General features: G+C 54.3%; 12 protein-coding genes across 12 annotated transcripts; 7 read left to right on the top strand and 5 right to left on the bottom strand.

The window, feature by feature from the left end:
- Positions 1 to 1,404: 1,404 nt before the first annotated feature.
- Positions 1,405 to 1,851, top strand: M409DRAFT_20345 (uncharacterized protein; the record flags this gene model as incomplete). Its single annotated transcript, XM_033805350.1, has 1 exon — positions 1,405 to 1,851. The coding sequence occupies one exon, from the start codon at positions 1,405 to 1,407 to the stop codon at positions 1,849 to 1,851; it is 447 nt and encodes a 148-aa protein (XP_033670006.1).
- A 247-nt stretch (positions 1,852 to 2,098) lies between these two features.
- On the bottom strand, positions 2,099 to 3,172 carry M409DRAFT_20346 (uncharacterized protein; the record flags this gene model as incomplete). Its single annotated transcript, XM_033805351.1, has 2 exons — positions 2,099 to 3,082; positions 3,140 to 3,172. 2 exons carry the CDS (start codon positions 3,170 to 3,172, stop codon positions 2,099 to 2,101), a joined length of 1,017 nt encoding a protein of 338 aa, XP_033670007.1.
- Positions 3,173 to 3,757: 585 nt separating this feature from the next.
- M409DRAFT_64894 (uncharacterized protein) lies at positions 3,758 to 5,083 on the top strand (the record flags this gene model as incomplete). Its single annotated transcript, XM_033816272.1, has 1 exon — positions 3,758 to 5,083. The coding sequence occupies one exon, from the start codon at positions 3,758 to 3,760 to the stop codon at positions 5,081 to 5,083; it is 1,326 nt and encodes a 441-aa protein (XP_033670008.1).
- Positions 5,084 to 5,735: 652 nt separating this feature from the next.
- M409DRAFT_20348 (uncharacterized protein) lies at positions 5,736 to 7,736 on the top strand (the record flags this gene model as incomplete). Its single annotated transcript, XM_033805352.1, has 1 exon — positions 5,736 to 7,736. One exon carries the CDS (start codon positions 5,736 to 5,738, stop codon positions 7,734 to 7,736), a length of 2,001 nt encoding a protein of 666 aa, XP_033670009.1.
- A 286-nt stretch (positions 7,737 to 8,022) lies between these two features.
- Positions 8,023 to 9,225, bottom strand: M409DRAFT_20349 (uncharacterized protein; the record flags this gene model as incomplete). The annotated part of the gene is made up of 2 exons (XM_033805353.1): positions 8,023 to 8,968; positions 9,026 to 9,225. The coding sequence occupies 2 exons, from the start codon at positions 9,223 to 9,225 to the stop codon at positions 8,023 to 8,025; spliced, it is 1,146 nt and encodes a 381-aa protein (XP_033670010.1).
- Positions 9,226 to 10,305: 1,080 nt separating this feature from the next.
- Positions 10,306 to 11,553, bottom strand: M409DRAFT_20350 (uncharacterized protein; the record flags this gene model as incomplete). Its single annotated transcript, XM_033805354.1, has 5 exons — positions 10,306 to 10,413; positions 10,469 to 10,803; positions 10,863 to 10,956; positions 11,008 to 11,230; positions 11,285 to 11,553. 5 exons carry the CDS (start codon positions 11,551 to 11,553, stop codon positions 10,306 to 10,308), a joined length of 1,029 nt encoding a protein of 342 aa, XP_033670011.1.
- Positions 11,554 to 11,987: 434 nt separating this feature from the next.
- M409DRAFT_64897 (uncharacterized protein) lies at positions 11,988 to 13,140 on the top strand (the record flags this gene model as incomplete). Its single annotated transcript, XM_033816273.1, has 2 exons — positions 11,988 to 12,881; positions 12,976 to 13,140. 2 exons carry the CDS (start codon positions 11,988 to 11,990, stop codon positions 13,138 to 13,140), a joined length of 1,059 nt encoding a protein of 352 aa, XP_033670012.1.
- Positions 13,141 to 13,208: 68 nt separating this feature from the next.
- Positions 13,209 to 15,002, bottom strand: M409DRAFT_52412 (uncharacterized protein; the record flags this gene model as incomplete). Its single annotated transcript, XM_033812071.1, has 4 exons — positions 13,209 to 13,566; positions 13,618 to 14,156; positions 14,213 to 14,462; positions 14,515 to 15,002. 4 exons carry the CDS (start codon positions 15,000 to 15,002, stop codon positions 13,209 to 13,211), a joined length of 1,635 nt encoding a protein of 544 aa, XP_033670013.1.
- Positions 15,003 to 16,535: 1,533 nt separating this feature from the next.
- On the top strand, positions 16,536 to 16,871 carry M409DRAFT_64899 (uncharacterized protein; the record flags this gene model as incomplete). Its single annotated transcript, XM_033816274.1, has 3 exons — positions 16,536 to 16,658; positions 16,707 to 16,764; positions 16,813 to 16,871. The coding sequence occupies 3 exons, from the start codon at positions 16,536 to 16,538 to the stop codon at positions 16,869 to 16,871; spliced, it is 240 nt and encodes a 79-aa protein (XP_033670014.1).
- Positions 16,872 to 17,494: 623 nt separating this feature from the next.
- M409DRAFT_20353 (uncharacterized protein) lies at positions 17,495 to 19,535 on the top strand (the record flags this gene model as incomplete). The annotated part of the gene is made up of 3 exons (XM_033805355.1): positions 17,495 to 17,557; positions 17,613 to 18,515; positions 18,567 to 19,535. 3 exons carry the CDS (start codon positions 17,495 to 17,497, stop codon positions 19,533 to 19,535), a joined length of 1,935 nt encoding a protein of 644 aa, XP_033670015.1.
- A 1,074-nt stretch (positions 19,536 to 20,609) lies between these two features.
- On the top strand, positions 20,610 to 21,257 carry M409DRAFT_20354 (uncharacterized protein; the record flags this gene model as incomplete). The annotated part of the gene is made up of 1 exon (XM_033805356.1): positions 20,610 to 21,257. One exon carries the CDS (start codon positions 20,610 to 20,612, stop codon positions 21,255 to 21,257), a length of 648 nt encoding a protein of 215 aa, XP_033670016.1.
- A 368-nt stretch (positions 21,258 to 21,625) lies between these two features.
- M409DRAFT_64900 (uncharacterized protein) lies at positions 21,626 to 22,860 on the bottom strand (the record flags this gene model as incomplete). The annotated part of the gene is made up of 4 exons (XM_033816275.1): positions 21,626 to 22,459; positions 22,529 to 22,597; positions 22,654 to 22,756; positions 22,826 to 22,860. The coding sequence occupies 4 exons, from the start codon at positions 22,858 to 22,860 to the stop codon at positions 21,626 to 21,628; spliced, it is 1,041 nt and encodes a 346-aa protein (XP_033670017.1).
- Positions 22,861 to 23,509: the final 649 nt, after the last annotated feature.

Here is a 23,509-nt window from a genome sequence, read left to right on the forward strand (position 1 = left end):
TGCTTTCACGCTTACAGGCCTGCGGAATGCACATTTAAGGGGTGTAACATCACGGTGGCGTCTCTGTTCACGACTTCAAGACCGCCTGACGTAGCAATTGAAGACTTGAGGTGGACACCCGCGTCCGTAGTGGCCGCGCTGGACTGAAGTGTGAAAAAGACCAAAGCCGGATGTCGTGCCTTTAGCTCCAAAGGAGCCGTTTCTCCGCCGCGACTCGCAGAGATGATCGGACGGAGTCTTTTTCGGACGGTCGCCCGAGCAGACTCACGGGCATTCTTCGATTTCTGCTGCTGACTGCAGGGAGCCACGGAACGGCTCAGGAGTTGGGTCGACAACGCGACAGACGCATCAGCGGCTACGAGACCCGTTTCATCAGACGCCGACGGCCAGGTAGGTGCGCTGGACGCTGTGTTGCGAACGCTGGTGTTGTCTGCGCGCTCGGGCAGTAGCGGGACAAGTTGTGCGAGACAGACTTCTTCTAGAAATTCTTCGCCTCTTGCGGGCGATACAACGTGCCCAATCGCCATGTGCCTGGGCTGACTGCCCCACTCTTTCTCACGAACAGCACGGGCGATGATTTGTTCGATCTCCTTCTGGGCCTTGCAAGGAGGTGAGCTTGGCGGGCTTGGAAGCCAGCGATCGGCAACCCACGGTCTCGATCTCGCCCAAAGCCCAACGGCAACGCTGCCGTCTTGCTCCCAACGGCGCATGCGCCCATGCGAACCGCCAGGGCGACGTTGCTCTTTGCCTGTGCTGTCGTGCCGTCAAAGGGGTCGCAGATAAACGCGAGCGGCGACGACCTGTCGCGGCCCTATTTTTTCTGCTGAGCGGCGACATTCGCGGCCTCTCGACCGATTCGTCTCGACCGTCCACAGAGTCCCACCCCGTACACACCATCGGCCTTGTCTGGCCCGCCTTATTCCCTGAGCCTTACCACCATGGGTTGCTCTTTTGCCGCCTAGGTCTCGTCCAGATATTACACCCACCGGCCCGCCTAGTTCGTGATTGTACATATCTCTTGAGGTGGATCCCATCCGTCGCCTATGCGGCCTTGATTGATATACATCGACGACGCCCGCATCTTGTTTCAGTGCTCCATCGTCGGTTACCGACAGCAAGAATCCTTTCGGGTGTTGGTTCTGCAATTGGCCTCTACAACTGGACACTGTCTCGGAAATGTTTGACGAAAACTTCTCCTTCGAGACCGCAAGGTCGCCGTCCGTCGACTCGAGTTCCAACACATTGTCGACAAGGGAGACGTCGCGATCGGTGTCGCCTTGCTCACCTACCGGACCATACCCTCCACCTCGCTTCTCCGTCACCGACCTAGCAGCAACTTTCGCCAACTCTAGATTACGGCACGATTCGCAAATATGCTACGACTCATGCGAGTCTTATGCCAACATGGACGACGATGCTGGCTGGGAAATCCCAGTGGCAGAGGAGACCGACTTTCCTGAAGTTTCGCGATCACGAACGTTCCCACAACGACCACACTCTCCGTCGCGACGACTGCAAAGACAGGTCAATACACGACTCCTCTGCTCCATGACCCACGCCAAGGACATCGCATCTCTGGTTTCGCGAATGGTGGATTGCAAGGATCAATGTACGGTTGTATCGCCAGGAAGCGCGACCCCTTCGATTGAGGAGGATGAAGGCTACAACAGTGGAGAGAACTCCGTTTCACAGTCACGACGGTCGAGCATGGCTCCAGCAAAGGTTCGAGCAGGATTGGAGTACCGTCGGTCATCAGACTTCAAGACCACAGGCGCATACGTGAGCAAAGCGACACGGTTCAGGAAAGACAAGAAGCATAAGAGGATAAGGAGTGCAGAGAGCGAGGCATGAGATACCCAGAGATACCATGGTTGTGGGATGTGTAGATGTCTTTGATTGCTTATTAGCGAGGCGCTGGTGGTGCATTTGGTTGGCAAACGACGGGAGAACACGACAGGAGGTGCAGATCACCTAGACATTCAGACGCAGCCTGTTCCAGAGCCGCGATACGATCACAGACATGATCACATTTGACACAGATAACGATCAAAAACAGAGCACAGTCAAGCTTTTTGTGCAGTGCTTACACTTTCCACCTCTACAACTTGCTCTCCTTCTCCTCAGGCAAATCAACAACTACCTTGCCCCAAGTGTCCCTCGCCCCCAATGCTTCCAATGCCGCAGGAACACTCTCCAATCCCTTGTATACCTTATCCGTATAGTTCGTCGCCCGAATCGCCTTCTTCTCCATCAACTTATGCAACTCGCCCCAAACCTCCGGAATCTTCTCCTGCTCAAACTTGGCATACGCCCCCCAGTGCAACCCCACAACCGAGATATTCTTCAACAAGATCCTGTTCGTCGCGACCTTCTCGATCGTGCCCCCGGCAAAACCCACCACCAACAACCGTCCATTCCACGCGATACACTTGGTGCTCTTCTCGATCAACCCCACAGAATCATACACGATATCCACGCCCCTCTTCTTGGGCGTCAGCTCGAGCACCTGCTGTGGCCAATTGTCGTCTTTGTAGTTGATCGCGTAGTCCGCGCCAAAGCTCTTTGCCACATCGAGTTTATGCTGCGTCCCCGCGGTAGCAATCACCGTCGCCCCAAACGCCTTCGCGATCTGCACAGCAGCGAGTCCCACCCCGCCCGCCGCCGCATGGATCAACACCCAATCCCCCTTCTTGATATTCGCCCTCGTCACCAAACTCGCATAGCTCGTCGGCATCGTCACAAACAATCCCGCGGCATCGAAAAAGCTCCACCCCTTCGGCACGGGCTGCAGCTGGGACTCCAGCGCGCAGACTTTGGTCGCGTAGCCGCCCTGGGCGGAGCCGAAGACGGCATCGCCGACGTTGAACTTGGGGGGTCGGTGGGCGGCGGAGGTTGGGGTCGCGAGGACGATGCCAGAGAATTCGGCGCCGGAGACCCAGGGGAGCGGCGGTTGGTGTTGGTATTTGCCGCGGATTTGGAGCAGGTCGAAGAAGTTTGTGGCGCTGGCGCGGATGGCGATGAGGTATTGTTCGCGGGAGGGGGTGGGGTCGGGGATGGAGGTTACACTGAGTTCTCGTGGGCCCTGGACGAATATTCAGTCGTTGTGACATTGAGGGAGTATTCAACATTGGGAGTTTACCTTGACGTATTCTTTCACTTGGATGGCTTTCATTTTGATTGTATGGGAGGGATAGACAGTATAATTGAGAGGAAGTGAGGGAGGAGCAGAGATAGAGCTGAAAGTGAGAATATGGCAAGTGAATGTTCGCAGTTCTTACCTTGGGTAGAGGTGTAGTAGATGTACGGAATCCCAATCCCATACCTCGGTCTAGGCGTGGACTTGTGGAGAGGACGACTCGACTGCGGCTGGCGCTTCTTTTGCCGTTGCCGGTCAAAGGCCGTGTGCCCTACTCGACATGTGATTTGATTTATGAATGGCTTATGATTTTGTGCTGTGGCTGACACAAACAGCGAGAGGCTGAGATGCCTTGCTGTGCCTCAGGTTGCGGTGCATTTGCCCAGGGACCTTTGTCGCTGTCGTCACTCTTGCTGCTTCCACCACCTTCTGTGCCTGCTGGCAACAATTACACCTCTTTCATGCCACTCCCCCTTTGACCATCTCGCACCATTCATCCACAACCCTCGAATCACCTGACCTCGACGGCTTTATCTGCCTTGCCCCACTCTCCAGCCCACCATCTCACGGCGAACTCCATCTGACAGCAACAGAGCGAGACTCATCACACCTCTGGCCAGCATGGCCGACAGCAGCACGGCGAACACCGGCGACGAGGTCGAACAGCAGCTCACATTCAACGTCAAGTCCTCGTCAGATGCCAAATATGTCGTTACCGTGCCCACGACCATGACCGTGGGCGATCTCAAGCAGAAGCTCTCCACCTCAGAATACGCCGATACACCACCCGAGCGGCAACGCCTGATATACAGCGGTCGCGTTCTCAAAGATCCCGACACATTGGCGAGCTGCAAGATCAAGGATGGCAACACTGTCCACCTCGTTCGCAGCGCCGAGAGCAATCAGCGCCAGAACCCTGTCAATCAAGGCGGCGCAAGCACTCCAGCGGGAGCAGGTCAGCCGGCATCGAACGTCCCTTCCAACATAGCAGCTGGAACGGGAGCGGGCAATCCACTGGCTCAGCTCACAGGCGCGAGATATGCAGGCTTTCACGGCTTGCCAGGCGCGGACATGTTCGGTGCAGATGGCGGTATGGGCGCTCCGCCAAATGCGGATCAGATGCTTAGGATGCTCGATGACCCGAATTTTGCGCAGCAGATGAACGAGGCTATGAACAACCCGGCAGTCTTGGACATGCTTCGCAACAACCCGATGATCAGAAACAACCCCATGGCGCGGGCGGCGATTGAAAATCCAGAAATGAGGCGCATGATGATGAATCCAGATATGATTAGAATGCAGATGCAGATGCAGAGAGCGATGGGCGGCAATGGTGGTGAGGGTGCGTTCCCCATGCCGGGACAAACGGATACCACTGAGGGCGGCAACAACACGAACAACACTACGGGCAGCACGAACACTGGAGCAGGTGGGCAGAACACCGGAAATCCATTCACACAAGTACCACCTGGCGGTGGACAAGGCGGACAGAATCCATTCGCAGCCCTGTTCGGTGCACCACCAGGGGCAGGCGCGAATGCTGGTAACGCCGGCGCTGGCACTGGCACAGACACCGCGAACCAACAGAACCCATTCGGCAGCTTGTTTGGTGGACAGAACCAGGAGGGACAGCAAAATCCAATGGCAGCCATGACCCAGCAGCTGATGCAGAACCCACAAATGATGCAGCAGATGATGCAGATGATGGGTGGTGGCGAAGGTGCAGGTGGCGAAGGCGCTGGTTTCAATCCCTTTGGTGGCTTGGGTGGAGCTGCACCTCCTCCTGAGCCAGCAGACAGCAGACCTCCTGAAGAGCGGTACGAGAGCCAGCTACGCCAGCTGAACGACATGGGATTCTACGAGTTCGATCGCAATGTCCAAGCCCTTAGGAGAAGCGGCGGCAGCGTCCAGGGGGCTGTAGAGTATTTGCTCTCGAACCCATCGTAAGAGATTCGGAGCGGAGCTTTGCGGTCCACAGGGAATGGAACTGGAGGACTTTATCATCGTCTTTGCTTTGCTTTGTGTACAGCTAGTGCATGCAGCGACGGCGCATCAGGTTTGATGGGGCAATGAACTAGCACAATCCATTATGGGATACGAGACTTACGCTTGCGATGACTAGGTCTTCGAGCAAGACGCAGTCAGTTAATGATCAGCTACTGCAATCAACCACCACATCAACGTCACGACGACTTCCAAAAGCTCGTTCCCGCCAAGTCTTCATTGTCGTTGACTCGCAACCCGCAATTCTGGATCCGTCCTTTGTCTCTGTTACTATTCTTTTCATTGTCAGCCTTGTCTCTCTTTCATACCAGGTCATTTCGCCATGCGCCACCGACTCACGCGAACAAAAAACATTGTCCCACGATGGCGAGAGGGATTTTCATTCCCTGCCTACCCACCACATCCATGCCTCCCGACGACACCTTAACCTTCCACGCACAATCAGCATTCACCTTCCGCTCAAGGTCTGAGACCGGCGTTTCTTGTACGAATACACGACAGTATAGACGAGCTGCAGGTCAGTGTCTGGTGAGGATAAAGAACGAAGGCTTGATACATCCGTCATTTTTGAGACATACGTTCACGGCAGCGAAATATGGCAAATGGACAGTATACCGTCGCCTCTACCGCTCAGTTGGTGGGGGTGCCGACTGAAGAGAGATTCCTTGATGAGATCAAGGCTATGGATCATGCGAATAGGGAGAAGAGTCGGATTAAGAGGAAGGCGGAAATCAAGAAGGGCGTTCAGGTGCCTCCGACTTCTCTACGAACAGACGGAATCCAGGAGGGCACTTCGCCTGGAACGGATATCTTTACTCATTCCCGGCATGCGTCTTGGAATGGTAGCAGTCCGACCACCGCCATTCCGGATTCATTGCCCAGGACTCCGCAAGAAGAAGAGCCTGTGCCGCTGTTGCAGCCTGTGGCATATACACCACCTGTGGACAAGACAGAGATTGGAAGCTCGAAGTCGAACGACAGTCAGAGCTCTGTCAAGGAGAGAGCCAAGGAGTATGAAGCCCAAATGCCTGCACGTGATTTGTTAACGACGAACGAGAGCCCGACCGAAGAGGTTGCCGTCGACCCTGAGGCCTCAGCCCATATTCGAAGCCCAAGTGGCGAGTCCACTTCCTCCACCAAGCGCCGAGGGAGGAGATCTGATGGGTCGGAGATATACTTCACTCCCACGGACTACACCAAGTCGAAGATCTTCCTTTCGAGTCCGCAGAATAGTCCTACGTTACCTGATGGCGAGGCTGGCGACGAGGCTACTACCCCGACAGCATCAACGACAACGAACAGGCCTTCGAGCGAGACATATGTCGGCCCAAAGCGGATACAGTCCTTGCGCACGAAGAAAAAGGAGAAGCTGAAGATTACCCCTGACCAGCTTGACCAACTTGTCACTGGTCTTGCCAAGGCACCGATGATTCAGAAAGATGTCCGCAAACACTGGTGGGACGTTGATGATATCCCTGATGATGAGACGGTGTCTTCGTTTTCTGCCGTCTCGATCCCAACTCTGACCTCCGCGTCCACGCTGTACTCAAGCTTCTACTCCCACCCGAACGACCACCTCGCAAGCGACCAACGGCCCTCCAAAGAGCGAAGAAATACCCCCGACGCAGCCTTCACTCGAGGCATTCCCTCCGCAAAGAAACCCACCACGACACCAACCACCGCCCCCTCCTTCAACGGCATCGCCCTCGCCGACCCCAAAATCCACGGCTCCCCCATCCGCTACGTCTCCTCCACGCACCCCCTCCCCGTAGGATCCTGCTCCTTCGTCCAAGTCCCCTACGGTGTCGACGTCGAATGCACCCTGCGCGTAGAACCCCGCTCAAGCAACACCCCCAGCCGCGTTATCCTCCAATGCGTCAACCAAGTCGTCGACCGCAAAACCGGCACCAAAACGCACCTCCTCCTCGCCTCTGAAGACGTCACATCCAACGTCCAAAAAGCCGCCCTAGCAGAATTCGCCACCTTCACGAAGACGCCCTTGTCAAACATCGAATGCACCACCTCCCCCACCGCCCCCTCCCCCTTCTCCTCCCCCTCCATCGACTGGATCGCCATCGCCGACGACCTCCAACGCACCTCCGAAACCAACGCCCTCATCGACTCCGCCCTTCACCACTTCACCACCGCCCTCACCCCCACGACCGCACACATGGCCACGCACACGCTGCTCTCCACCCTCGAGCGTATCAAAGATCAGCATTTGGATTTTATGATTTTGCAGCCGACGGCGTGGCGTGAGAATGGTGTGCCGAGGGGCGTGAGGGTTCCGTGGGTTTCGCAGAGGTTGTGGAAGGATTGGTATGCGGAGGGGGAGGGTGGTGTGGGCGTGGGGGAGGCGGCGAGGGGTTTTCGGGAGGGGGTTGTGGGGGCTGTGGCGAAGGCTGAGAAGAATAAGAGGAAGAATCATACAAATGGCGGTGGGGATGGTGGGGAAGGGTATGTGGAGGAATTCACGACGACTGTGAAGTGGGAGGATGAGAGGTTGGTTGTGAAGTGTGTGCCGCTTGGGGATGGAGGGAGCAGTGGCACGGGAGTTGTGTGGGCTTGTTTTGTTAGGGGTATGTTTGATATTTGAATTTACATGTGGTTGTTTCAAGCCAGCTTTGGGATTTGGGGAGATTAGCGTTCTTGTTCGTTGGTGAGTGTAGGCTTTCAATATTCTTGCGTGTAACATGGTCATGTCCATCAAGGTAGAACGGAAGGGGTTATGTTTTCCTCAGTTGAGATTTCTTCCGCTCTCCTCTCTTCTCCTCGATTTTCACCATGCTCGAAGAGATGCGTTGCATTGCATTTCATACTCTATGCCAAACTACTCTTCCCACGCTCCAAACCATCAAATGCCAACTCACCAAAAGCTCCCTCTACTTCTCCCCCTCCTCCATACTCTGTATCATAACCTTAATGCCACCTTGCTTGGGATCCGCCGCCACCTTGAACGCATCCACCGCATCCTCCAACTTAAACCGATGCGTCACCAACTTGCTCAGATCAATCACGCCTCCCCTCAATAACCTGATCGCCCGCGGCCAGGTGTTCGCATACCGGTACTGAAACTGCAGATCCACCTCCCTTGTGCTGAGCCTCATGAAAGGAATCTTGATCTCCGGTCGACCCACGCCGATCACGAAGACTTTGCCACCGAATTTGGCCGCGTGGATGGCACCTGAGATGGAGGACTCCACGCCTGTGCATTCCATCACGACGGCGGGTTCGACGCCGTCGGCGAGAGCGACGACCTTTTCCGCGAACTGGTCGGGGGAGTCGCTGAATTCGACTTTGTGTGTTCGGACGCTTGGGCAGAACTCTTTGGCGAATGCAAGTCGGCCTTCGTCGATGTCTGTGATCACGATCGGTTCTGCGCCGGCGGCTTTCACGCAAGCCAGAGTTACGAGTCCGATGGGTCCCGCGCCGCATACGAGTACTGAATCTCCAAGCGTAATATTCGCCCTCTGCATCCCCGCCAGCGCCACGCTCAAAGGCTCCAATAGCGCTCCGTCCTCGTAGCTCATGTCCCCAATCTTGTGGCACCACACCGCGGGATGGGTCACGTAGCGGCGAAGCAAGCCTGGAATAGGCGGCGTAGAGCGGAACTTTACGTCGACGCAGCCGTTATATTTGCCTGTCAAACAGGGCTCGCACTCGCCGCAGATGATGTTGGGCTCGACAGCGACGCGGTCGCCGATCTGGTGGGTTGTGACAGAGGGATGTTTAGCGACGACGATGCCGGCGGATTCGTGACCGAGGATGTGCGTGTCTTCGACGATCATGGGGCCTATACGGCCGGCGTGCCAGAAGTGCACGTCGGATCTATATCGTTCACATCAGCAACGATGTTTGCAGGTAGGTGTGGTTTGTTCCTCTTACCCACAGATCCCCGTGCTCTTGATCGCAACCGTGATCTCCCCCTCCTTTAGATCCTGTCCCTTCTCGACATCCTCTTGCTTGGGCAGAGCGTCTGCTATCCAGAGATCGTGGGCAGGGTTGGTGTACACGCCAATGTTGGCCTTGGACGGCGCAACGGTGGTTATGGTGGTCGACATGTTGGTGACTTCGTTGAGCTTCATGATGAGATTAGTCAAAGTATACAAGAAGGAGAAAAAGAACAGACAAGCAAAAGGAACCTACCCAATGGGTCGTGATACGTCTTCCCTTTATACTCTTCCTCTCGATACGGCAACGAAAGTCAACAGATCAGCAACGACCTTCCCTCTCTTCCGCTCCGTGCTCTACTCTATGCAGGCTGTCTGGGAAATTTCCCGGCACTAACGAACCGTTCGAAACGACTGTGGTGTGTACGTGTGGCAGTTAGACAGGCAAGGCAGAATAACCCACGACCCACCCTCAGGTCATTTGGGCCACCTGCCAGAATTTATCCAGCAATCATCACGTCCCGCTGGAGGGGCAACTGCGACCCTAGTGCCAACGTGGGGTTCGGCATGTGGGTGAATTCGACACGAGCGCCGCCCATTTTTCGGGCCCTGGCGCCAAACTGGGGGCGGAAGATCCGGGTCTGGTAGTTTGATCCGGCGCGACGTTGTCGTTCTAAGCCTGGGTGATATTTGGCTAAAGTACTGTCCTGTTGTATGGGGAGGGAAGGCCATTCAGGCTAGGTCATGGGCGCCACTCACTCCCTCCGGAGGGTGAGAGAGAGTTTGGTATGCAACACGTGGTCAGAGTTGTCCGTATGCGTCGGCTTTGCCATTCTTCCATTGGATAGATCCAGTATCTCTTTGACTCGAGTGCTGAGAGGAAAAGCTAATTACGATGAGAAGAGGAGAGTTTCTCGTAACACGACTTCTCGTTACGGTGGCTCGGTGGAAGCACGGACCACACTTGCCTCCAACGTCACCTCCTTGGTCAAGGGCACTGTTCTAACATCAATCGCAAAATAGTGACACCAAAATCGTTATCAATGACCGCATAAATGAATAGGATGTCATCAATTCCAGAATGGAGTCGCTGAGCTAACTACAGCACTCCTGAATCCATCTCTCTGTCGTGTTCATCCTTTATGAGACACTACATGGAATGCACAGGAACGTTGGCTGTGGAATTGAGACAAAAAGACACGCCAGATCTCGCATCTGATTGATCGGCTTGTATACGGTCCTGCGATTGAGGATGAATGTGCCAATCTATTCACGTCAGCCATACAGGCCGAGGATAATGCCTTCACTGCGTAGGATGTGTACCTTATCGCCTATGATGCCTGGAAAGAACCTTCCTGGCCAGCTGGCGGCGTTCAATATCGCCTACAGGGCCACTGTCAGAAACCATCGGGGGGTCATTATCTTGGAAACCACTCACAATAAGATAATTCGCCAACTGGGGGTCCATACCATGCCGCTCAGCAAAAGTGGACAGATAAAAGACCGGTGTAAACGTCGCCATGAAGTGGCAAAAGATCGCACACAGCAACATTTGGTACTGCCGGTCCTTGAAAGCCGCGAACAGGAAGAATTGGGTCTTTCTTGACGGCAGTCGCGGACGTATGACGAAGCTCGCAGGCAGCATTAATCCGAGGATGATGAAGCCGCATACTCTGACCGACCAGCCGAAGGAGAGGTGCTGGAGCATTGCGACCAGGGCTGCTGGGAAGATGACTCCGCCGAGACTCGAGCCGGTGACGGCTAGTCCCATTGCTGCGGCAAGGCTGTGAGCTGTTGTCAAAAACAGAAGTTGGCTCTCGAAGTTGTCTCACCGGCGCCCCTTCTCTTTCGAAAATACTGCGGAGTCGCAGCGCTTGACAGGCCAAGCATCAAGCCCAGCGATACGCCCTGGAGCAGACCTTGCGCCTTCCCCAAGAAATCAGCACATCGCCGCACAGTGCACCTCCACTAACATACCAAAATGAACTGCCACAGCGTCTTGCACAGACTCGTCATCATAATCGCAAACACATACACAACCGTTACCGGCAGGATCGTCGCTCCGCCGAAGCGATCGAAAATCGGTCCCCCTCCCAATGTGCCTTGGCACATGAAGAAGAATTGGAGCGAACCGATCCAAGCGATTGTCGACGGCGAATGGTCTCGTAGTTGGTGGGTTTCGTAGTAGGTCTGGTATACGCTGTGTGGGGGTTAGAATCTGCAGATGCGTTCGATTGGTTGGACCACGACGCACCCAAAGGCGTAGAGGTATCCCCATGTGCAGAGCAATGTCACTGCGTTTCCGGTCGCGACGGTCCATGCCTTTGCGCCTCCTTCTGGGAATGACGAGTCTGAAGGGATAGGGACAGGTGCATCGTGGAGGGTGCTATCTTCAATGTGCTTCACTTCGTTCGACACCTCCGGGCTTGAGGACGACTCTAACAGCATCTTCGTTGTTGTCGTTGTAATGTCTGTAACAGGTGGTATTGTTACGCTCTGGTCTTGAGCGTCAGGATCTTCCATGGTCGGAGTACGGCAACGTGGTGTCGACAGTAGCTGTCAAAAGCTCGCACAACTCGGAAGCGGACAACATTATTAGTATGTACGCCTGGAAGAATTTACAATCGCCGTGAAAGCAATACCTTGTTCGACTTGGAGGGCAATGGTACTTGCGCATCCCTGCTGACGGTATATGCACGAGCTCAGCCTTTGTCGGCTTCAGGATTCTCGGAAATCTCGCATACTTCCATTGCCTTGGGCTCATCCGGCATGTACATCTCGGTGGATACGCCTTTCAGATTGGAGCAACGGTGATGGCTTCACCCACATCGGTCACCTTCAGCTTCCGCATGTGTTGAAGGCCAAACCGCAGGCCTCGACGAAGGAGTGCGCCGAGCGTTGACATAAGTGTAGAAGATGTCCTGCAGTTGATACTCTGACCAGACTACTAACAAATCATGGCAAATCTTTCCAACTGGCGCGTATACCCACACAACCAATGGAGCTTCATCAACGTCGACAAAGTCCTCAAGACACGAACAATCCAACGATCCACAACACCTCACCCACTCCCCAGCGCCCCACTACCCTTGGAAACGTCCTTCCACATCCGAGTCGACAACGACATCCTCGACCTATCAGCGTACATAAAGACTTCCTCCACCGACGGCCTGATCGTCCTGAAGCAAGGCAAGATCGTCTACGAGAAATACGCCAACGGAGGTTCCGCAACTTCAAAAAACATCATGATGTCTGTGACCAAGTCCGTCATGGGCCTCCTCGCGGGCATCCTGGTGGATCGCGGCGAGCTGGATCCGGCCGATTTGGTCACGAAGCACGTCCCAGAGGTATCCCAAGCGTTTCGCAACGTCATGATTCGACAGTTGCTGGACATGCGGTCGGGGGTGGTGTATAACGATAACGATCCGGTGTATCAGTATGCTGCGGGTTGGAAACGGTACGAGGGGAAGCCTTTTCGGAACGTTCGAGATTTCCTGTCGAAGTTTGGACCAGAGAGGGTGGAGGATGAGCGCTTCGAGTTCACCGGTGTCAACACAGAGATTTTGGGGTGGGTGATGGAACGAGCCATAGGCCACGGCAAGACCATCGCCCAGCTGCTCCAAGAACTATTCTGGCAACCGATGGGCGCCGAAAGCGATGCCCTGATGACCATCGACGAGAGCGGCAACACTCGCGCCGCGTCCGGATTATGCGCCACTCTCAGAGACATCGCTCGCGTAGGCCAGCTGGTCGCCGATGGAGGCAGGGGCATCGTATCTCGCGAGTGGTTGCGGGACATGACCAAGGGCGACAAGGAGGCGTTCGCCAAGAGCAAGTGGCCGGAGCTCTGTGTTCGGGGGGGAATTCGAAGGTCTGGCGTATCGATCGTGCTGGTTCCACGACGAACCGACGTCGGTGGTCTTTTCCGTGGGGATTCATGGGCAGATGCTGTTTGTGGATCCTGTGAATGATATCGTGGTGGCGAGGTCGGGGTCGCAGTCGAAGCCGCTTGATTATGGGAAGATCCACTTGACGTTCGTGGCGTGGAAGGAGATTCGGCGGGTATTGCTATCTCAAAACTTGGGTGCTCCGAGAGAATCAAGGCTTTAAAGTTAAATATTACATTCATACTATGCGACCATCTTGTTACGTAGTCCTCGGAGCATGTCTCTGTCGTATCAGTTCTTAAACACACTATACCGACTACTCTTCCTGATCCCCGGCCCAAATTTATAGAACACATACGGTATAGGAAGAAGCAGCACACAGATGAACCCCAGCAAAGACGTCGCCCACCCGATGCCCATAGCCTCGTACATCTGCACTGTCCACAGCGGGAAACATCCTCCAAGGACGTATCGAAGGAGGCCGTTGGCTGCCATCGCCGAAGCGCCATTGAGGGGCCCGTAGACGTCGATCTGGTACATGGACGCAGAGAGGAAGAGCGCGAGATTGCCCCAAGCGAAGGGGATGCCGGCGAGGATGGGCGAGATCCAGTGGACGTCGCTGCGGGCGGTCCAGGCGAACCAGAAGAGGCTGTTGCTGATGTTAGTATGGCATTTTCGTGGCAGTGATATGCTCACTCACCCAATTGGCAGTCCGACGGCGCCGAGCATGCCAGCCCAGAGACGCTCTTCAGGCGCTACTTGGCCTTTCCCTTCCGCCTGGGCTTTCGCGTGTTTCTTGCGGTAGATGAATCGGTCGGTGAGCATGGCTGTTAAAGCGGCAAGAAGCACGCCGATTCCGAGACCCAAGTACGCGAGACCAGTCTGCCAGGTATTGAAGCCATAGACTCCTCCAAACACAAGTGGGAAAGCCGGGAAGAATGCGAACTGCACGCAGAAGGTGAATGCGTTATATATGGCGAAGAGAATCACTATGGGTTCAGTGAAAAGCATGTGGCCAGGTCTAATCAGGGTCGTGCTGAACAGCGTCTTCCAGTATTTCCAAGTCCTGGCGTTGGGTCCTGGCGGTGGAGGCAGGCCGTGTCTCTTGGCTCGTTTTTGGAGGACGATCTTCTTGTACGTCTCGCTCATTGGCAGGCAGGTCAGAAATGCAAAGCCGGCGATGATGATGTTGGCCCAGACTGTCCACTGCCAGTTCTTGAAGTAGACTGCGAAGCCGCCCTAAGTATTATACATCAGCATGAGGTTAGAGTATAGACTAACATGGTCTGCCTTACGATCAAGGGACCCATTGATGGACCAAGGAACGGCATCATGATGAAAGTACTAGTCGCGGGGGCACGGTTTCGCGGAAGAAACATGTCTGCGTTCGTTCCTGCTCCAACAGCGAGCACTGGGGCGCCTGCCACACCGGCTAGAAACCGGCAAACGACCAAGCTGCCGAAGGTCTTCGATTCACCAGCGCCGGCGAGGAAGAGGATGTAGATAGGAGCTGTGATCTTGTACACGATCGTTCGACCGTACATCCTAAGAATTATTAGCACAAGTCGAGCCAAACCTCACAGAAAGTAGGACGTACTCGCTCAATGGAGCTGCAATAAGAGGTCCTAGGCCCAAGCCCACGACAAAGACTGTCAATGGCACGATTGCAGCAGTCCTGGAGACGTGGAAGGCCTCCTGAAGAGCCTGGTTCGCAGGGGAGATCAAGGACGACCCAACCGTGACCGCGAATGCAAGGAATGCCGTTGGCCAGAAGTGGCGCATCTTCTTCCACGTCGACCAGTTGTATGGGTTCTCAGGATCATCAGGTCCATCCCAGTCCTGAGCAGTCGTTACAGATCTGCGGCTCTTCTTACTACTCGCTCTGCTGGCTCGAGTGGGAGCCTTCTCAAGATCCTTGTTGTTTTGCTTCTCGTCTGGCTCGCCATCGTCGGCGCTTCCCACTTCGATGGCTTCTAGTATCGACTCTACATCAGGGACGAGTTCGGCAGGCTTCTGCGAAGTGGCGGTGTCGATCTTCTCCAGCTTCTCGAGTGGTGAACTCGTTTCGCCTGGCTCGTGAGACATCTTATCGGTGTTGTTAAAGTACTGGGTTGGATGTACAGAACAAGCGAGCTGTAGTGGAACCATGTGCGACCAGAGTACCTACTTAAACTATACCAGAGCGCCACGTTGGGCTACTGTGGCCTCCGCATGGCGCCAACGCCCTGCCGCAAGTACATTGCATAGCGTTTCCCATCTGCGTCAAGCAAGATAGGAGTGACCCATGTTCACTTAGCTAATGCGCCCTCGGTATGGCGAATCTCAACGGCCACGCTGGTTACGGGCGAGAGTTGCACTATCGCCATATGGACGCCATGCGGACGAAACTCGCGCGTAGTATCTGTTCGAGCGAAGGAGGTTACTGCTGCGAGCCGCATCAACGGGTGGGGCACTGATATGCGCTAGTGGTGTTCAGAGTGAATAGTGATCACTCATCATCTTGGCCAACCGCTGGTAACTGCGCAACGCGAGAGTAAACAGCGGATGGATGGCATCTGCTTTACAAAGCGAGGAATTAAAGATTATAAAGGAGGCACTTACGTTGCCTCTCCCATACGTCCGCAACTGGTCGAGGGCAGTATATGGATTCAATCCACATTCCTGCTCGGCCGAGCCTCGCGCGCATGGATGTCCTTTGCGATATCTGGTGTCTAGGCAATTGAAGGATGCTCAACTCGAGTGCGATGTCATCTGCTCCGGTGGATGGATTGTAACGCCCGTATGCTGTCACATACTAAACGTGCTCGAGCACTCAGCTGTCGGGGTTTGAAGACGAGAGAGGACCCCGTGCCTGCCATTCATATCAGGGTGTAGCAGCGCCCAAGTTCGTCTTCACTCCAGTGGTGCAGTTACAAGGATGTTTCCTGCGGTCCTGAAGATGTCTCAAAAGGACGTGTTCGCTGCCCTTGTGAGGATGTTGGCTCTCCTTTCCAGTAGTCTCTGTACTTCTCCTTGAAACGCTCCTCTCCGGGCACCGGCCGTCCCCTCTATCTCCTTGTCTGTGTTCGTTGTGGCCATTGATATGGGCAGGGACATGGAGTCGGTCCTTGTGTACAGGCTCGACGTCTTCACTGCGACGGATTTCGCAGTCTCGCCGGACGTTCCCAGAATGTTTGCATCCCCTATGTGTCGTCTCACAGCCCGTCTGCATAGGTAGCGTAATGACAAAGCCATAGCAGGCATAGCGGGCATGTGGTAGTGAGGCTCTGAGGTGAGATTTTCGTACCGGCAATAAACGCGAGAAACTGGGATACCGCGTTCCAGCTAAGCGGAACGATGGCGTCATTGGACCACGCTAGCGCGGCCAGCAAGCAATAAGCTCGAAAGCTTGGCAGCAAGAGCAACGTCTCTCACGATAGCCGCGATGGCAGATCTACGATCAGAGTGAAGCAAGAACAACGTGCCCGAGCCTGTGGCTTCCGCGGCATCGTCTGGGATCTTTTCTTCTTCCTTCGAGATTCTCTGTTTAATCGTAAATCTTCAACAGCTCCATCTCAATTCACACGAAGTTCAAACCTGAAGCTATCCATCACCCATTGAGCATCATCACAATCGACAATGGCAGACTGCGGCTTTGGAATCCCGCTCCCCATTTGCATCCAATGCGGAACTGATCAGAACCCGTGCCACGTCAAGGTTGTTGGCCCAACGCTTGGGTTCATCATTGGCATTGTCATGGCAGTAAGACGAGCCGTCTCTATCAAGATGGCATGCGCTGATAGGGTGTAGATCATCTGCTGGCCTGCTGCGATCTTGTGCTGTTGCTGCGCGACAGAGGCTGGAAAGAGTATGAGGAACATCTCTACACGTTGCGACTGTATGCTGACCTTTACAGAAATGCTGGGCGCGCCGGCCGATACGTCGATGAGGATAGGAAACGCGATACCCTTTTAGCACCCTTCCGAGTCTCTCAACTCCTACCACGAACATTGAACGGCCGCGATTACAGAACAGCTACAGTATAGCCTAATGGTGGACACGACGAATACGGATCGGTTGTCCGTCAAGAGACGGAGATGTTTGATTAAGAGGGACACGGATACATGTAGATGGGCTGCGACACGGACACAGTGAGAGCTTCGCTCTCTCGAAATGTCACGAGATAATACATGGAGGAATTGATTAGGAAGTGATGACGCTTCCGACAGAACAGCTTTTTGACAGGCTTTGAAACGTGGGTTCCTTCCTAATTTGTCCGGCCAGCTATTCACTCGTTTGCACTACTTTCACGTGTGTGCGATTCCGCTTTCCGTTTGCTTTTGTGTGATAAAAGATCACATCTAGTGAAAGACTATGCAATTATGCAGCTACACGCACTTACTGCATGTCTTGTTCTTCCTTTATTGTGGTCTCTTTTATGATTCTCTAACCTGGCAAACGCCCTTCCTTTTGAAGGAGATCGAACCCGGTCTAAGCTCTGGTGGACGACCACGCACAGCGAGCTTTCGCCGACTACCTCAACTTTGGAAACTGTCGCATCATCTACCGCCTCCGCACTACGTCGCCGCCGACGAACCATGGAGCTTGACTTCGACGAGAATGGCTTCGTAGAGCTGACACACGAGCAGGCATTTGCAATCGTGAGTATTTCGCGTTCAAGCCTTTGGGATCACAGGAGCTGACGACGATGTGCAGTTCGATGACTTCTATGGCAGCCCAGAGAGGGCACCGACTGCTGAGGCAGACCAGCATGTACCGGCGACAGCACCAACCCGGCCCACGGAAGCAGAAGCAGCAGCGCCAGATCCTCAAGATGAGTTCCCGGGCCTCATGGAAGATATAGAGCAGCTGCCGGACGCCGCATTGCCTGAAGACGCGCCACCACCAGACCACGCTCCATCCGCCGAAGCTGCTCCATCCCTCGAACTCGATTCACTGCTGGAAGACGCAGCACCTGCTCAGGCCGACCAAGATGTACCTCCCATCGCACCATCTCGACCACCCGACGCGGAAACAGCAGTTCCAGACGCTCAAGATGAGTTTGCAGGGCTTATGAAAGATCTAGAACAGCTACCAGATGCTCCATTGCCTGAAAATGCTCCGTCCCCTGAAAGCGCACCACTGCCAGAACCTAGTCCACTACCCGAAGACGCATCGCTGCCGAAAGTTGTTGCACTCTCTACCACGCAAGTCGAGGACCCATTCACAGGGACACATCCACCAGCAACACCCGGGTTCCTTGCGCCAGGCCCTTCGGCGACCTCGATCTTTCAGAACGAGCAGCCTTCGTACTCGCCAGAGCTCCCTCAATACAATGGCGCGAGTATCTCCAAGATAGTACCACAGCATCTATCTCCCGAAGCGCCCTCGAGTGGAAATAAGTCGACGATGCAGGCTGAAATGCGCCATGAGGAGGATGTACAGTCTTCACCATTGCCTACGACTCCAGTACCGTTCTTGAGGTCTTCTCTGGGTCTTAATGTCCATAGCGGCGACGAGAAGGTAAGCGATGCTAACCTCTACGACGATGCGATTCAAATGCGTGATATCCCTCTACCACAGACGAGTTCAGATGATGAGTTCCCTGACGCTGCAAAGGTGAGTCTAATGTTGATCACTTTTAACAACTCAGCTGACCACTCTCTGTAGTCGTGGAGCTTCAAAAACTTGTCTCCGCAAAAGACCGACGGCACGCAACGACCGGCAGAAGACGCAGACACTGTCACAGGAGCTCGTGCGTTGACTGATTCAACTTCACAGCCTCTACCCAACGTCAAGCCACACGCAAAGCGCCGCCACGAGTCGAGTTCCCCAGAGGTGCCTTTGTCATTGCTCGACAAGACTTATGCGGTAGGCGCGAACACGGAGAAACCATCAATCAAGAAACAGAGACCCGGTGACTCGGATACGGATCTCGTGAAGCCTGAGGTGGCCCACGTGAAGGACAACATCGGAACAAGCCAACAATCACGTGTGAATCAAATCAACAAGTCCCAGCAAACCAAAGCCGTCGAAGAGAGCGACTCGTCCCTCACCGACGTCTCAATTGAGAAGAAGTCGTCCCCTCCAATTCCGAAGACCTCACCTCAAGTCATCATCATGGCGGCGTCTAAAACATCAGGAAAAGCAAAGAAGGTGGACAGCAAGAAGAAGAAGAGGCCGGAACCGGAAGAGGTTGTCATGATCGACGGAGACGAAATCACTCTCGAGACCGCCATACCCGACGACGACCCCGACGAGCCTCCTAACTGGAACTTCGACGCACTGCGCGAGGACAGTCCGCAAAAACCAAAGAGCACCACGCCATCACCAAAGAAGAAGCCGGCCAAGGGCAAGGGAAAGGCAAAGGCAAAAGCAACAGAGGGCCCAACGGCCGGTACCAAGCGCGGCAAATCCCCCAGTGCTGAGTCCGCCGCCGGTACACCTACAGTCAAGAAAGGCAGAGTTGGTGGGCAAGAGCTCAAAGACCTCGTGGGCAATGCTGTCCTGAGCGGCGTGCGGAAGATGAACGCCAGCCCTCGCAAGACGCGCAAGGGGCGGAAGGACGAAGAGGATGCGAAGCCGAATGCTGCTGGGGCTGCGAAGAGACGACAGAGTGGTGGAACGAAGGGGAAGTGAGCGATGGTGATGATAATTGGAGGCAAGAAGTGAGTTGAAGTCTTTGGACGGCAGCGGGACTTGGTGAGAGGAGTAGACGCTTTTGACGTTGGGATGACGAGACATGATTCTGCGCAATTGAGAGACTGCGCACGTCATCGGGGGCATCTATAGTCTTCGATGAATCCAAGAAATTGACAGAAAAGACGTCAATCATCGAAAATCAGTCGGATCTAAGGAGGTCGTAAATTCATCTCACGACGAGGTGAAGTGAATGCCGTGGGTAGCTAAAGCCTCGGCAAAGCACATCCCTGCAAAAGCATAGACCACTTCAGGAAGACACCTCGCTGCTGGCACATTTTCAACAGCCACAACTCGAGCACGAAAAGAGTAGAGAACACCTTGCTGGAGTACACGAGAACCACATATATCAAGCTCATCACTATCCACGCAAAAGAAATGTCCAGTCCTTCCATTGACCCTCACCACCATCACCCCCGTCCACAAGCAAGCTCCAGTCCAGCTTCCCGCAAAAGGCCCACAATGGCAGATCTTAGAACGTCAAAGAAAAGCACCACAGCTCCCGGCCGATGAGCAATTCCCTCCTCAGCAGCACCATAGCCTCGCCTATCCTCGACGGCACAGTGCCAGTCTGCGGAAGAACTCGGTCTCTCTCTTTGCCAAGCCAGCCCTCCCACGCTTTCCTGCAGATGTTAGGAAGAACTTTAAACCCAGCATCACATGCACCTGCTGGCAATTGCCGTGGAGAAGAAGGGACTTGTCTGCTCTTTTTACCCGCTCGGTCAATCGGAGGGAGGTCCCTGCTGCCCATGCTGTCTACATTTCGCTGCTGCATGTGTTGAACCCCACGTACCACGGCGATCTGGATCTCTGCTGCTGCTCTGCTCTCTCCAGGTCAGGTAAGGTACGAGCCAATGGCTGCCGGCTGGGGCATCTTTGAGCTCGGTTGCACAAAGATCTGAATCTCGAGAAATCTTGTGTACCTTTTTCTTTTCTTTCTCTAAGAAATTCACTGTCTTTCCCTAATCTTCCCCCATCTAAAGAACGAAAAACTCACAACCTACACCCCCAACCATGACACAAACAACCACCCAAACCACCACCAGCAATGAAGACGTAACCGCCCTCCACTCCAAAGAATCCGCCTACCCCCTCACCATCAACTCCCTCCAAAACCTCGTCGCCTTCGTCCACACCCCGGCAGGCCTCTGCGTCGTCTCCAAAGTCTCCCTCCCGGCAGGAGCCCACTTCGCCTACATAACCTCTCACGAACCCCAACCCTCGCCGATCTGGAAAACAATCCAAACCTCCGCCACGACGCACACAGACCCCCAATCCGCCCTCTTATACATGAACCACTCCTGTGCGCCCTCCCTCGAGGTGCATACATTCTCCCCGGACCCGACGACGGGGAAGTACCCGCAATCCCCACCGGGTGGGGACCGCAACGGCGAGATCCTCGGCGTTGGACCGCATGGTTTGGCGGGTGAAGTGCGCGTGGCGAGGGATCGGGGGATTGCACCTGGTGATGCGTTGACGTTCTTTTATCCCAGCACGGAGTGGGAGATGGATCGGGGGTTTGAGTGTCTTTGTGGGGCGCCGAAGGGGGTTTGTCTAGCGGAGGTGAAGGGCAGTAAGGAGATTGAGCGCAAGGATTTGGGGAGGTGGTTCTTCAATGAGCATATTTTGAGATTGGCGGCGGAGAGGGATGGGAAGATATAGCGGGGTGTTTTTGAGATTGTGGAGAGGGATTGGGTGTGGTGATTCAACACCAGGGTTTGGTTCGAGTTGAGTTTGTGATGAGCATTTTTCGAGGTGGCGTGGGTGGCATAGCTGTCCAAAGGAGAAAAACAAGTCTATACCCGACCTTTCAACAGGAAGTGTGCGAAGCATGTATGTGTGTTGTTGTTGGAGCTTTGCTTTAAGGCTTGTACATATCAAATAAAACGAATGGAAGTGTGCCTTGCAAGCTAAAGCCATCACATCATCACATCAAATCCCTTGTTGCTTCAATACTTCCAGACAAACTGTAAGCCAAGTTGAATAGACCATTCGAGGCCATCGGGTCAGAAAACAAGCCCTTGCAGTCTTCAAGCAGAAGCAGCAACAGCCCTCTCAACATCCAACCTCTTAAACCCACCCTTCTCTGCAACCTCCTTCTGCAACTCCACCATCTTCTTCTGATCGCCGGTCGGATCAACCTGCTCGCCCTCGCCAGCCCACTCCAGAAATTGGTTCGTATAGTTCGGCGTGAAATCCGCGTCAAGCACACCCAGACGCTTCCCGTACTTGGTCACCTTCTCCCAGTCCCGCTGAACGTTCCGGAGATCCTTGGAGAAGTACGCGAACGACCGCTCGAAGATCTCGCGGTTGAGTTCTGTGCCCATGACGGGTTTGAAGTCGACGTACTCGGCCCATGCGGCTTCTGGATCGTTCAAGACGAAGTCTGTGGCTTTCTTCACGGCACGCATGAATGCGCGGACTTTCTCGGGATGAGCCTCGAGGAAGGCCTCGTTGCCGATGTAGAGAATGGAGCAGAAACAACAACACCCTAATTCTGCAAGTTCATCGATGCGGAGCATCTGCACGTCATCCTTGGGGCGGTTCTGCGAGGAGAGCCATTCCCCAAGCTCTACCATTTGCACGTTCTCCAAGCCGATGCCCGCGTCGATCTCGCCCTTGATGATGGCCTTGGAGACGTTCATGCCGCAGCGGATGGCGGTGTAGTCCGAGGGGGACATACCATAATGGGAAGTCAACTCGTCGATTTGTATCTTGCCGAACTCGCCAACGTAGCCGATGCGTTTGCCTTTGAGGGTGCGGAAGTCGGGGGTGATGCCCGAGTCCTTGAGGTAGACGACGCCGGTGAAGGGCTCATCGAGGAGGGAGCCGATGGATTGGATGGGGAAGTTGCGGGCTTTGGCCTGGTGGCATGTCAGGAAATGTTCTTCTCAGATATGTTCCTCATGGACACAAGACTCGAGGAGGCTTACAGCCAAGGTGTGGATCATAGCCTTGAACCCCATATCGACCTTCTGAGACCCAATGATTTCAGTCACATCCTATCACAACCTCAATTAGCCATTATTCCTCATCAAATGTCCTTCTCAAAGCATACACTAGGATCATTCGGCTCCAAAATCGCCACCTGGATCCCTTCTTCCTTGAAATACCCCTTCGCCTGAGCGAGGTACAATGGGGCATGGTACGGCGTGGCGTGCCTTCAAAATCCTAACGTTAGCCCCTACACACTTTTCAATGACACTAGAAAGGATGTCGACAAGCCCCACCAGTTGGTCAAGAACGTAATCTTGTCCGTCGACATGATGATGACGCTGCAGAAGTCAATACACAACTCTACACCCCTTCCATCAAGAGGAGAAAGGGGAAGAGGGGGATTAGAAGGGGAGAAAGGCATAGTCCCTGCGCAGGTATGAACTCTGATCAGGTTCCAACGGTATTATCTCAGCTCAAATGCTCGCCCTCTTGCAAAAGAGGGCATGGGAAGCAAGTGAACACCCGCCATGCAAACGTTGGTTTTGCAGATAGTGTTGGTTGGGTACCTTGATAGAGCATCTGTTCTGCCGCTGAGAAGCCTTCCATTGTGGTCGTTGTCGTACCAGGTGTTTGTTGGTTGGTGAGTTGGACGATGTTGGGTGTTCGTTGCAGGATGTGACTCAGAAGAGATACGTGAAAGTTGAGAAGGAGAAAAGAATTCACGGATGAGGACGGGAACGAGAAATATGTCAAACTGCTTCTCCTGGCGGGGTAACCTGTAGGGTCGCTGATGTAAAGGTTCCACACAAGGTGTTTACGCTTTTGTTGAGCTCAAGGTGAAGCTGGGCAGAGAGGAAGAGCTTGTCAATGTGACCCCGGAATGAGAAGGCATGTAGCAGATCAGTAGGACGGCGAAGTCGGATCAAATCAAGCGTAAAGATCGAAGTCGTCAGGTAAAGAGGAAGTTTTTCCGTGCT

This window comes from Zasmidium cellare, assembly GCF_010093935.1.
Source record: "Zasmidium cellare ATCC 36951 unplaced genomic scaffold M409scaffold_10, whole genome shotgun sequence".
NCBI lineage: Eukaryota > Fungi > Ascomycota > Dothideomycetes > Mycosphaerellales > Mycosphaerellaceae > Zasmidium > Zasmidium cellare.